At 25.2% G+C, this 14,545-nt stretch overlaps 1 protein-coding gene across 12 annotated transcripts in view; it reads right to left on the reverse strand.

The window, feature by feature from the left end:
* The window catches only part of dpy (fibrillin-like protein dumpy), a 218,877-nt gene that overhangs the window by 161,194 nt on the left and 43,138 nt on the right, over positions 1-14,545 (reverse strand). For 11 of the 12 annotated variants that reach the window (XM_088185557.1, XM_088185555.1, XM_088185560.1 and 8 more), the window contains exon 2: positions 10,002-10,071. The exons of the other annotated variant lie outside the window; for it this stretch is intronic. In XM_088185557.1, the coding sequence (XP_088041683.1) occupies positions 10,002-10,017 (16 nt within the window). In that variant the 5' untranslated portion in view covers positions 10,018-10,071. The remainder of the gene's footprint in view (positions 1-10,001; positions 10,072-14,545) is intronic. 12 annotated transcript variants of the gene reach the window in all.

Raw genomic sequence — 14,545 nt, forward strand, 5'->3', positions numbered from 1 at the left:
ATACATATATTCTTTGAAACTAACTACATGAATGCTTGTGTGGATGCGTCTGCCAATGGATTTTCTTGAATTTGCATATGGTTTCATTAATAGTATGTCTTAATTCAACAATAATTTTGACTTATTATCCATTGTGAAATAATATAATTTAGTTGGTATTGTTTTCGCTCGCATGCAGTTTCGAATGGCAACGCTGAAAATTATGGCCCGTCTCGTATATCCGCTTTTCTACGTGCGAAATGACCTCACCCGTTACGTATCATACCATTTTACGTATAAGGAATTTTAATGGCGAAAAGAGAAGCATATTTTAAAGAGAGAGGGAATGTCTGATTATATCCTTGGGTGACGGAAATCGTAGGTGTGAAGGAAGCGAGTAGGACTTGTACAGACAATGCACTTCCTGCAGGATGCAACGCGGCATCTTTAGGTATATTTATAGTTTTATAATTATATATATTTTTTATGTAAAACATCTCATTTTTATGCTGTGGTTTATGGCAACTTGTATTGAGTGTGAATAATTTATATTATATATGTTATTCATAACGAGACAAATTAATAGAACGGTATGTACATATATATATAAAATAAAAACTATTAGAATATATACTGCTAAATTTTTTTTTTATATAAAAATAAAGTATGCCTTCACTTTTAAATTTCTGAATTACAAAGTGTGAAATTGATTAGATATATATATATTTTTTATTGTAAAAATATATTCTAGAAACATAAAATCAAAAACCGCTAAAAATAAAATATGTATAGGTTAGGAATCTTAAATAGTAAAATGGATAGGAATTCTGTTTATCGTACAAAAACTTTCTTTACTATTTAAAAATACAATGTATTACGTTATTTTGTGACGACTCTAATATATAGTTATTAAATGTATATAGATCGGAAAAATATCTGCAGGAGAGCATAATGATAAAATGCGAAAAACTAAAGCCAATGAGAGTAAATACACTCAAATGACATTCATCAATAATCCTATTTAATAATAAAGATCATTCATTTAAAAATAGCATAAAAAACTGTGAGTATTTCAATTATCACTAACACTCTAATTTGTGGTGAATAAAAAATATACATTGAAATATTATAAAGATTTCCACTAAAAACATTAAATAAATAATAGGGTTCGTAATAAAATAATGTATCTAAAAAAATTTGGGTGAAAATAAAAAATAATGTATAAAAATTAGAGTTGTAGTAATTATTATAAATAAATATTAATATTGCATATTTTTTTAACAGCTATTGCATTGTTATTTTATGAAAATGTGCTCAATCGATTATAATGCATAAGAATAATATTGTTGTATTTAATAAAATTAGGTAAAATAATAATATATTTAAATTGCATTAATATTTTCAATAATTTAATTAATTACCCATAAAATAATAATATATCTGATTTTTAAACAGCTATTATATTGTTGCTTAAAAAATAATAATAATATTGTTGTATTTAATAAATTATTTTTAAATAATTTTATTAAATAAAATTAAACATAAATAATTATATTTTTTTAAACAACTATTTATATTGCTGATTTATTTAAATTCCGTTAATCAATTATGCTGCACGAGAATAATATTGTTGTATTTTATAAAATTAGGTAACTTATTAAATTTGTGCAATTGCATTATTATTTATTTGATTTTATTATACATATATTTTTTTATAAATTGCTATTGTATTGTTGTTTTATGAAAATTCGCTTGAAAATTACATGAAAATAATATTGTTGTATTTGCTAAATAAGGCCATATCATAATTAAATTAAATTGTATTATTATTTATACTAATTTATTTCATTTATATAAACAGCTATCGTATTAATGTTTAATAAAATAATGTATATTGTTGTATCGACATTTTTTAAATATACGTCATTTCACTTGAGTTATAATTGCGAATTTGGGTGTTTTGTGTAATAAATAGATATTTTCTAAGTATTAGTTCAAAATAACTAATACAAAAAATGTCAATTGAGAGTATTTACTTTTTAGTGAATGAGAATGTTGTGTTTAAAAAATGATTAATTCACATACAATAAAATACATCCTATTTTTAAAAATACAACATTACTATTTTATTTAATCAATAATAATATAGCGATGTATTTATTATTCAAATACTATAAAAATGAGCAATGACCAAAAAAACATCGACTTATAACATGATACATAATATATGTACATGAAATATGAGAAGTAAAGAACATAAGACTCTTATTTTTAATTGTATAATAAATTAGGTTATAATTTCTCTATATAATATATTTTTAAAATCAATTTTTTGAAGTTTTTTCAAGTATTATATTAGATTATTTTTTGATATTATTATTACAAAATGGCAAATATTCAAGAAAAGTGTTGTTTAACATCTATACATATAAAAAAATATGCCATTTGGTAAAAAATATATCATTAAAACCATTATTAGTATATTATTTTTTTATTAAACGAGCAATTAATATTAAAATTAAGTAGATAAAAAAATAACATTTACAATAAAAATCAACAATACAACTCAACCTGATGATAAAGTCAACAATAAGAAATAAAAAATGTAAGACTATTAATTTCCTATAATATTTGTATAAAAAATAAAATAACATATATTTTTACTGTAGAATTAATTCTACAATATTTGGTAAATTATTAGACTTTTTTATAAAAAAAAATTTAATTTTTTAACTTTTGACTGACTTTTTTATAAAAAAAAATCTAATCCATTAATTCATTTAATTTTTGTTGATATCTATGAACATAAAAAATAAAATATGATAGTTGATAATTTTATTTATTATATAGCAGCTTAAAACAATTGTTAATATAATAATTATAAATAAGATAAAATATCATAGATAACATAAAGTAACGTTTGAAATAAATAACAAATATAAGTTATTTTTATAACAATTAAAATTAAACAAAGCACGACTTTTCATTATCAATAGTTCTTTTAATTTTCGTAGATTAATTAAAACATGAAGTTATTATGTTTAATTCTCTAATAAATGTATTCTATAGTTCCTAAATTTTAATATTATGATGCGTCACTATAAAAAAAAATTCTAACCAAACGATTTGCGTGACAAAATCGCATTAATCGACGTGCGTAGTTGCGCGATTAACTGAATTTTATTACCCTTTTGTTAATCGAAACTCGTTTGTGACCATCCTGTTACCTTAACCTTAACACAATTAATCACGAGGTATCGCATAACGCGCGCAATTCAAATCACGCGAATAACCGAGACGTATCTAATACGCACGATCGATTCTCTCGCACTTTACAGATCGGTGATTCTCAACTTGAGGTTGATCACCTTTCACGCAATTTTTTTTATTGATATTAGACAGAAGGAATTCGAATCATCGATCATGGATGCAAGTCTACTTTTTTCACATCTGTCAGTTCGAATGTAATAAAAAAATATGATCCAAATAAAAACTCGACTACCTTCACAGGCACTGGACGACTCACTGGTTTATAAGGGAATGAACTTAATGCTTCATAAAATCCACAAATTCTACTACCAAGATATCGCGATGGTTCATTAAAAAATAGATAGGATAAAAACTCAATATGGAAGACACTATGTGCCGCCGACGTAATGGATTGATTGATGACTTTTTGCCTTTATAAATGCGATAGTGGAAAATAGCATAATTATTGCGATGACGAATCCTCAGTATGTGCGATAAGGCCATATACAGTCTTATGAATTTATCATCCTATGCTCAATTATCGATAGAAAAGGTATAAAAAGCAATAAAAGCTAGCGCTTAGAATGATACGAAATCAATTTATAGATATGACTCTCTATATCTCTGGCTTGTTATTTTATAATATATAATATGAAGCACCATTCACACGTTACAAATAAGTGGCGTATGTGGTTCAAATTATACGCCATTGAATTTTTTCATGCCAGCGTTTCCGTCATATTTTTATTAGTAAAAATAACACACGATAGAAGCTAAGAGTATTAATAAAAATGCGTTCTATATTTTTGTAGTGCCTCATTTAATCGTTAATATGATAAATGACACCAGACTGAAATCAATGTGATATATTTTATTTATTTTAATTGCTTATTGCATTAAATTATAGAACTATAGGAAAAGTCTGTATTTATTGATCGGAATTAAATTTACTCAAAAAAAAATTTAAATGAAATGTTTAAATTAAAGTATAATTATTTAGTTATTTTTTCAATTTTATCTTGAGACAAAAATTATATCAAACTAAATATTATTAGTCTATAGCAAAAAAATATAGAATATATTTCGGCTGTGATGCTCCAAGCATGGTCACGATTAACAGAAAATTCGTGACCATGGCTTGAGCATCACAGCCGAAATATGGAAATAAAATAAGTGAAAATCGCGATTAATCCCGAGATTCCAATAATATATATACTATTTTTACATTATTTTTTTATAATTTATAAGCATATATTCCATTAAAAAATCCTAGAATAAATCAAAAGTAATGTTTTTATATAATAAATATAAATTTGGTATAGCTAATTAGGGACAAAAAAAATATTTCAAAACTTATATATTAAAGTTGATTTATTACTAAATTAAGTTTGAGCAAAAAATATATTAAATTAATAAAACTTTTGTAGCGACTGCTTTAAATAAATAATACAAATCCTAATATATATTTTTGTACACAAAATATTTATTTAACATTATAAAAACATTGCATTTTTATATAGTATATAAAAATAAATATACAGTTTTTATGATTGAAGAAAATAAAATACTTTTTCTCTGCATTTTTTCTACGTTAACGACTTTATAACAGTTATATAGAGCTTTGTCGCGTTGTCACGTCTTGTCTCAATTGAGCCATTATTTTTATATTAATCCAAATTTACCATTTTAACACTTATTTTTTTTATTAATTGAAAACAAAAAACTCAAACCGTTATATCAAGGAATTCGACAGAGCAATACAGCTCGATCGTTCCGCATAATCAAATTAAAATATAAGAGGAGATGCAATTATATTGGTACTAAAAGATAAAGCACGTTTGGAGAGGCCGCTTCTATATGCAGAAATGGCATCTGATATGCAATAAATTTTATATCCATGAATATATATTTTGAATAATAGATTAATACGAAGATCTGCCAATAATATAATTGCTTATAGCACGCACTTTATAGATAAAATTATTATAAATAATTTTAATTTATTATTCTTAGACATCCTGTATACTATATTAGCTTTAAAAAAAAAGAACGTGTACTATGGGTTTTTGGAGAACAATTGAAAATGCTCTGGGATGGCATGAGAGTCGATCAAACCGTCAGATAAGAGGTTAAACCGTTACGGAATCTTTTCGGTACATCTGAATCCCACCCCGGTATAAAAATAAAGCTAAAATATAACTGTCGATTCTCTTTTGTATAAAAAATTGAGACAACCCATTAATTTGCATAATAAAATTGCTTCATTGTGCGAACCAGAGTTAATGCGTTTTGTCTAAAAAGTATCAAACAAAAAACTATTAATATTAGACGTGTGAATTGTATATTTTAAGCCCAATTTAATATTGACAAGGTATGCTATTTTCTGCTAGATTGACTTGTCTCAAGAACTGTTTTAACATAATTATCATAAAAACAGTTTCGAATAACAATATCATGATATAAATCGATTTTTATTGAATCTAAGCCTCAATTTACATTAATACGTATGTATTTCTAACTATATAAGCTGCATTAACACACATATACTGAGAAGCTAAAAATGCCTTTCTATCGATAAAGGTCATATCAATGTTGCAGTGGTTTAAAAAAAGACTACTACATTAAAATTTACTTTCCATATATTTTATAACCTTTACAGTAACAAAAAAAAAATACAGTATAATGTGCCCTTTTTAATAACGTAAACACACTTCAAATCATAAAAAAGGTATGCTAGAGAAAAATTAAAATATTCATATTAAAAATCAATACCGAATAGTTATGATTTTTTTTTATATAAAGTGATCGTTTATTTAGTAATAAATATTATGTTGCTTATTTAAATAGTTAAGTAATTCTTTAAAATCTGACACCTTATTATTATAAATAATTAAAAACATATAATTTTTTTATTAGCAGATAAACTTTTACTTCATGCAAAACTGTAAACAGAGCATTCAAAATTAGCCCAAATATATTGTAGGGGGTACTTTAAAATGCACTATATGCAATTTTCAAATATGATAGAGGAAGCTCGGGATAAGGATTCCGGTTTGTTATTGTGTGTGTGAACTGTGTGGCTCAAAGCAATTTCGCTCAGAATATTTAATTTCTTTATTTTAAAAGAAAATATATGTTTATTTAACATACATACATCTAAGCTAAGTAGGAAATTTCAACGGACAATTAAAAATATATTATATAATCGAAGAAACCAGACATTGTTGTCATTAATTAAATATTTGCAAAATTCAAAATTTTTCACTAGTCAAAAAAATAATGAAGACTTTAGCTATTCTTCAAAAGCAAAAAGATATAAAATGGGGAAAGAAATTATTCGTAGATTGTTTAATGGCTCGACGACTCTATTAAATCATTAGAATCCATTGAATAAATTAAAAAAATATCATTGGCGCAACGATAAGAATAATAACTTTTTTAAGCTTTATAGAGAATAGTGTAAAAAAAACCAACAACATACGGATTAATGGAAAAATAATTAAAATATTTTAATCCATGGGTAAGAGAACGAATAACTTACAGTGTATATTTGAAGCCTTGATATCAATTAACCCAGATATTTTGTTCAAATTTCATTTAGAGATAAAAAACAGTGGCACGTGCTTAGTGACCTACCCATGGGACAGTGGGCATATCTGGGTTAAACCAATATCAACACAAAATTATTTAAAATAAATCACTAGGGAAGATCGAACTTCTGTGCCACACTGCCCTTTAATGACGAATACCAGCGTTGACGAATCAGCGACTGTCCTTAAAAGAGAAAGCGAGACAACGAAGTACACGCTACATCGCTTCTCCCTCTCATATACATGAACACGCACACAATAACAAACCGGCATCCTTATCCCGAGCGTAATCTACAAATTTATTAGGCTTAAAATAAATTTATAGCCTATAAATTTGTACTTATAGCTGTTTTAAAATCATTTATAACTAAATATATATTCATTAAAATATAAAAATAATTTATACTGTAAAACAATAAAAAAAATAATCAGTCATGCGATTATTAGATTATTGTTTATTTCAAGTCACGAATTAACCTTTTGTTGTATGATTCTATGACATTGTTATTTTAGGGTCAAGTGCAAGGGCTTAAGGCGGCAAGAGTTGCAAATGCACCAAGAAACAGTTTATAATGAAAAAAAAATACGGTACGTTGCGTAACGTCGTTTCAAGTGACTCTTGGTAATGACTGTGATTATGATGATTGCTGTGTCGGGATGACCGTGATAGACGTAGGTAAAAAAATGTTTCGAACCACTGATTCGGCGGCGATCCGATTTGATGGTACGTGTTTATGGTTTGATTGTGATATATTACGTATAATACGGTACAGGTATACTGGTATTATGCGGATGATAAGATAGAAAAAAATAGATAAATAATAATTATCGTGTTTTATGCGCTTGAACTTGATTTTTTATGGACGAATATGTAAATTAATTGAGCTATCTCTATGTGCTTAATCGATTTATAAAATGTATATTTTATAGACCATTGATTTGGTAAGTATATATAAAATAATTTCATGTTCCTCTTATTTGATAAATATAAATCTATTGTAGAATTATATGTTCCAAGAAAGTATCAATAAAAATGTACGAATAAATATTAACTGGTGTATTTAAAATTATAAAAATGCAATTGAGCATTCAAGTGTATAAAAAATTATGATGCTTAGTTTTGTAATAAGCTATAAAAATAAATATTTAATGTTAAAAAAGTAGTGCCCATAAAAAAACACCACCAGATAATGCTTAAAGACATTTTAGCGAAACGTCGTGAATTAAAAATACAGCGCAGTGGAAATTCAAATAATATAAAATCATATATTTTAAACTTGCGTTTAAAAATGAAACATTTTTTTTATTATTTATTTATATACTGTGAATCTTCCGTTGAAAAAATATGCATATGCTAAATGGATTTCAATATCGAAAACAAACATGTCACTATTTTATTTTAATTATTTATCACGATATTCATATGTGAGCTTAGAAAAATCTAAGAAAACCAAATCACTATTTTCAATTTTACAGATGCGATTCAAACACAAGAAATTTAAAATTAATTCGTATATTTATTTTAATCTTTCATTATATATCTAATGGCGCAAGCCTAATGCGTTATAACGGGGTAAATCCATATAAGTCAATCAGACATAATTAATACCTACAATTAAATATTAACCATCAGATTTTTCAGACCTAGAATATGTAATATCTATATACATAATAAGTGTATTTTATTTTTCAGCTGGGACCAGTGTTTCATAAAAGCGCTTTTTTATAAAAAAAATCAAGTTAACTGTCGCGGTTTGAACCCGAAACATCTGGGTTACCAGTCTAGATCCTACGGACAACGCTATTTTGACATACTACTGATTATAAATATGAAAAATCACAAAATCCGATTTCACAGCCACGATAAAAATTAAAAAAACATTTGGACTCATATGGAATTCGAACCTAGTTCTTTCAAGTATTAGTCATGCTTGTATATGTTTAGATAGTTATTTAATAATATTAAATTAAAGTAACTAGTCATTATTTTATATCAGCACGTTTATGATAGCATCGATCTCCATCTACGTCCATCTATTAATAATATATATTGCGATACCGTAAAATTATTTGCATGAACTACGAGTGCACGTCGACCGAATGTTTTATGTTTATAAGCTTATAATCATTACTCCATTTTACCCGCAGAGAGAGTCACCAGTTGAAGTATTGTGGCGTTTAAGCGAATCACGACCGTTGCGGTACCGCAAACCATCTACGGGTACTTTGGTCAACTTCTATGGAAGCAAATTTATATCAATGGTACTTAGTGTGTGTGTGTGTATGTGTGTGTCGGAAGTTCGAGGAACTTTTACCGATCGATGGTACGTTTTAGTACAATATTTGTTATTCATCGCTCAAACGGGATGATAAATCGCTACGACTGTTGCAATCGATACGGAGCTGTCCGAAAACGATCGCGAGGGGTTATCAACCTTTTTGGTTAATTTGGGTCGACGATAATGGACCGTAAATTGAATTCGAATACCATGAGTGCGATAATAAGTAGTATGTTAAATAATATCGTTTGTATAGTATATCAAAAATAAGTTTGTTGAATATGAATTGTCAGATATACATATTAATAATAGGTTGAAGCATAAGTTTTGACGTATTTCTTAAGCACAACGTAATTTATTATAAAAAGAATATTTGATCTAAATATAGAGCCTTTAAAAAAATAAAATATGGTACAACTTATATTAAACTAAATAAATATTTACGTAATTTTTAATTGGATAAAAGTACAAGCACTTTTTGTAATAATTAACGACTGAATTGATTGATGCACAAAAAAAATGTAAATCAACAAAACCGCTTATTTTTTCTTGATAATATATAAAATAGTATTAGGTATTTAATATCATATTTTTTAATTTAACTGAACAATTAAAACTATATATAAAAGGTTCCCCTACTAATTAAAATAAATAAATATAGATGTTTCAGGACAAATTTAATTATTGAATGTCCAAACTTAATGTTGCGCGAATTATCTATTTAATTAACTTAATACCAAAAATACGTCAATACTTTATTAAATATTAATAATAGTGATTAAAGCTATCAGCAATAGATGCACGTATCAATATTTTAATTATTTCATTGCAAGTAAATAATGTTTTTAATTAAATTAATAATTGTAAATATTCACACGTGCATGAGAAAATGTTAATTTGTTACCGTTATTCATCTGCATCTTCTATAGCATATCATCACTATTTTTCACTGATTTACATAAGCAGCAAATTACCTGCAAACAAAAAGAAAAACATACGTCAAAAATATTTTAACCACAAAATTGATATTGCGTAAGTGCATACGATACAACGAGATTAAGCTGTAAATCGAAAAGCGTACATTAGATTGATATTGACCATAAAACATTTTTATAGCGGTGCTTAATCATTTTATTGCTAAATAAATACATTTGTTGAAGAATAATTGTAATGAATGAAGCGTGTGATATATTTAGTTTAAAAAAAATATAGATAGATTAAAATAAGAATTAAATACAAAAAAAAATTATATGTATTTTTGTATGTAAAAAATTTTTGTATGTATTTCTCAAGCATTATACAAATATATTTATTTTCGTCAAAAAATTGATAATTATAATATAAAAGTTACCAATGACGATTTCATGGGTGCGCCCGCTTCGCTCTCTTTCACACGAGATTTTAAACGGAGCAAAATCTAAATAGTTTCTATTGAAATCTGACGCGTTCGTAAGAATAATTATCGCAATTAGGAATGTGTTGCATTATATTTTTTCAACAATGTGTCGTTTGATGTTCTTCAAGGCGTCGACTGTTTCGACAGTCAACGTTGGCATTGAAACCTTAAGAGAAAGTAGAAAAGTATTTATTTTATCTTGACTATTACATAACGTCTGCGTTTAACAGTTTGAGATAATCATCTGTGAAATATTTACAGTGCGTGGTTCAAAGAAAAATTTTTGATGCTATCAATTTAATTTTATCACGTGGCATCAAATATTTATAATGTACACTTTTAATTTTAATGCACCACTATTATATTTTAAAATTGGTTTATACCTTTTAGGTCAGCAAAGTAAAAATTAACTTTTATACTGTTGTGAAAAAAAATATTTTTCAATTGAGCTCCAGTAGCAAGACATTCTTTTAAAAACCGAATTAGGTGCTCTATACAAATTCATATTGATTAAAAATACAATTTTTTTATTAGGTATTTATATTAAAATAATATTGTGCAATATTTCTGTTTTATATTAAAATAATATAAGATTTAAATATATTTATAACTGAATTTAAGATCTAATTTATTTGTTTAAAAAAGCTTACTTTTTTCTGATTAAAATAATAAATAAAACATAATATTGCATAAATATAGTAGAATAAAAAAAACACTTTGATTTTAAATACAAGCAAAAAATAATATAAATAAATAAATTTAAAAAAAATATGTTTCATAGTACATTTATTTGAAGCTCAATTTTCAACTCTAATAAAATTCATGATTTTTTTTATGAAAAATGAGTTATTTTTTTAATAAACTTTTGCTATAGAAATCTTTCTTAGTTTTGTTTTAACCAAAGCATTCATTTAATGCCAAAATTAAGTTTTGAGCTTTACGTTATAATTATGGATTTTAAAGTGCAAAATAATATCTTAGATATTACAATTCAGTGATTATCGTAGTATTTAAAAATATTAAAAACAGTTATTTTTGAAAAGCAAATATTTTCAATTTAAATATAATAGAAAATGATGCATAGTATAAAATTAAATTAAAGTTAAATTTTGTGTAGTAGATAATATTTATGGATTTTAATATAAAAAATGTGATATATTCAATATAAAAAAATTCAGTACAGACAACGTTAATAATTTATTTTTAACAAAATCGTTTAATATATTTATAAATTAAATATAATAGCTTAGAATGCATAGATTAAGTTTTTATGATTTTTTAAATAAAAAATGTTATATTTTTGCTATTTAAAATTCAGTACAAAACGTTCTTTATTTTTTTAATTATTAAACTACTACCAGAATCAAAAATAGTATTTTTTTTTAAATTAAAAATATTTTTAAATAGAAAATTGTGATATCTATAAAAAATTCAGTACACAATTTTTTTTTAACAAAGCCATTTATCCAATGCAATTACAAAATCAGTAACTTTAAAAACCATATATGTACTTCGAATATAATAAATTATGATCCATAGGCTTAAACTAAGTTTTGAGTTCTAGATTAAATTTATGATTACAAAAGTAAAAAAGTGTAATTTTCGCTATTTAAATTCGGTACGGAAACTGTCCTTAGTATTTTTAATAAAAGCACTCATTTAATTTTAAAATTAAAAATAGCACTTTTTAAAAAAAAAATTGTAAATAAAATATAATAGATTATGACTAGGGATTCCAATCCCGGGCCAAAATTTTGATCCCGGGATTTCGGTATTGCAATTAGTCGATCCCGGGATCCCGGGACTAGTCCCGGGATAATTTTCATGTTATTTATCGATAAAAATAATTTAAAATGAATAATACAATATATTTTTACATCTGTTTTTTATAACGTACAATGTATAAAGTACGTATAATTTTAGTCTTGGACTTAAAATAGAAAATAATATAATAAAAATAAAAAAGGGAAGGTCTTATATATTTATTTGAGAAGAAAAAAATGAACTTTTGACAATGTGTGTACATACTATGTACATTCATAGACACAATTAATTGAAAACATTATTTTGAATAAAACTCACGAAGTAACATCAAAGCATCAAGTGTTTTATCATTTAGCCTTGATCTGATTTTGGTTCCTAAGCAGCCTGCTGCTGAAAAAGCACGTTCAGACTCACAACCTCAAAGGTTCACAGATGACACGTGCAACTCGCGCAAGTTTGTACACGAAATATAACGATGTTGTCAATAATAATTCGATTGTGTTTGATAAATCAACCAATCCGAAAAATTCGGGATTATGTTTTATAATCCCGGGAATCATCGGGTATTGAAAATCGTCCGGGATTGGAATCCCTAATTATGACACATAATATTCAAGCTAAATTTTGCGCTCTAGATTAAATTATATATAAGTAAAAAAAATATATTTCAGATATGCAAAAATTTCTTGTTTTTTTTTAACAAAACCGTCGTTCTAGATTTAAAAATAATTAGTTATTAAAATCATATTTTCTTGAATATTATAAATTAGGATAAATAATATTAATTTGGCAATATATAAGTTATATTAATTAGGTGATAAATAAGATCATATTTATGAATTTTAAAGTAAGTTTCACTATTAAAATTTAATACAGAAACATTTATTCAGTGCCATAATCAAAAACAGTATTTTTTTTAAATAACTGTTAATAGAATAAATAAATAATATTCGTTAATAGTATTAAATTTAGTTAAAGCTCAATTTTGAGCTCTAGATTATATTTTTGGATTTAAAAGTAAAAAATGTACTTTCCTATATTAAAATTTAGTACAGATTTATCTACTAATTAAAAAAAATATTTAAAAAAAAATATATACATATATATTTATTTTAATAAATCATGATGTGTTGAATTTAATTTAAGCTTAATTTCAAGATCTTTTAAAGTAAGAAAGTCATATTTTCTATATAAGAATTAAGTGAACAATCCATTTATCTACAGTTAAAATTAAAAATAGGTTATAAAGTTTTTTTTTATTTGTAAATTAACTTTAATTAAATACGATCGAAAGTAATTGATTCAGTTAGAGCCTAATTTCAGACTCTAGATTATTTGTATGGATTTAAAAAAATTCAATACAATCAAAATTCAGTACAGAAACGTTCCTTAGTATTTTTAACAAAATAATTAATTTACTGCTAAAATTCATTTCTGAAAGCAACTTTTTTTTAGTTTAATTAAATGGTTTAAGATACAAAGTATTAAATGAAGTTCTGTATTATTCGATATTGAAATTTCGTATAGAAACCGTCGTTTTTTAACTAATATAAAAAAAATTGTATACACTACTATAATAAAAAATGTTATATATTAAATGTATTTTTGCGCTTTAAATTATATATATTATATTGGGTTTTAAGTAAAAAATAATTTATTTTAACAAACCCGTTTATCCACTGCCAAAATTAAAAATGATTTTTAAAAAGGAAATATTTGTAATAATACTAAAATATGTTTTATTAAAAATATTTTTTGCACACATAAATATGAAGACAAAAATATTAAATTCAGTTTAACAATGAAATCATGAGATGAAAATGTGGCCTTATTATGATGAATACTGACATTTACATTATTCATAAATATATCGACTTGATTATGTTCTTCTTTTCGTATTTATATACATATATAAAATATATTAACTGTCTAATTTTATGATGTACTTATTGTGTATATTTATGCGTTATAAAATTTCTGACAGACTATAAAAATATTGTCTATTTGGAATGGTGAAAGATAAAAACGAAGGACAATAAACATATTAAAATGCAAATAAATCTTTCTTCGGAAGCAGAGACTTACAGCCTTCAGCAATAAAAGCTGAACACCGACAAACGCATATTGTGTCCGAGAGAGAAGTAAGTACCTCGAGAAGGAAATCGAAACGGTCTTGGGATTTTATTTCATTTATTTTCATCGTATTCCCAAGTCATTATAAGCTCGTTCGCTTCTCGGAAATGTGCGTGAGGCGACGTAATTCGTATACAATTGTCGAAAGGAGACAC

Source organism: Plectrocnemia conspersa, unplaced genomic scaffold (genome assembly GCF_051122295.1).
Source record: "Plectrocnemia conspersa isolate PC_06_02 unplaced genomic scaffold, ASM5112229v1 ptg000005l, whole genome shotgun sequence".
Taxonomy (NCBI): Eukaryota; Metazoa; Arthropoda; class Insecta; order Trichoptera; family Polycentropodidae; genus Plectrocnemia; species Plectrocnemia conspersa.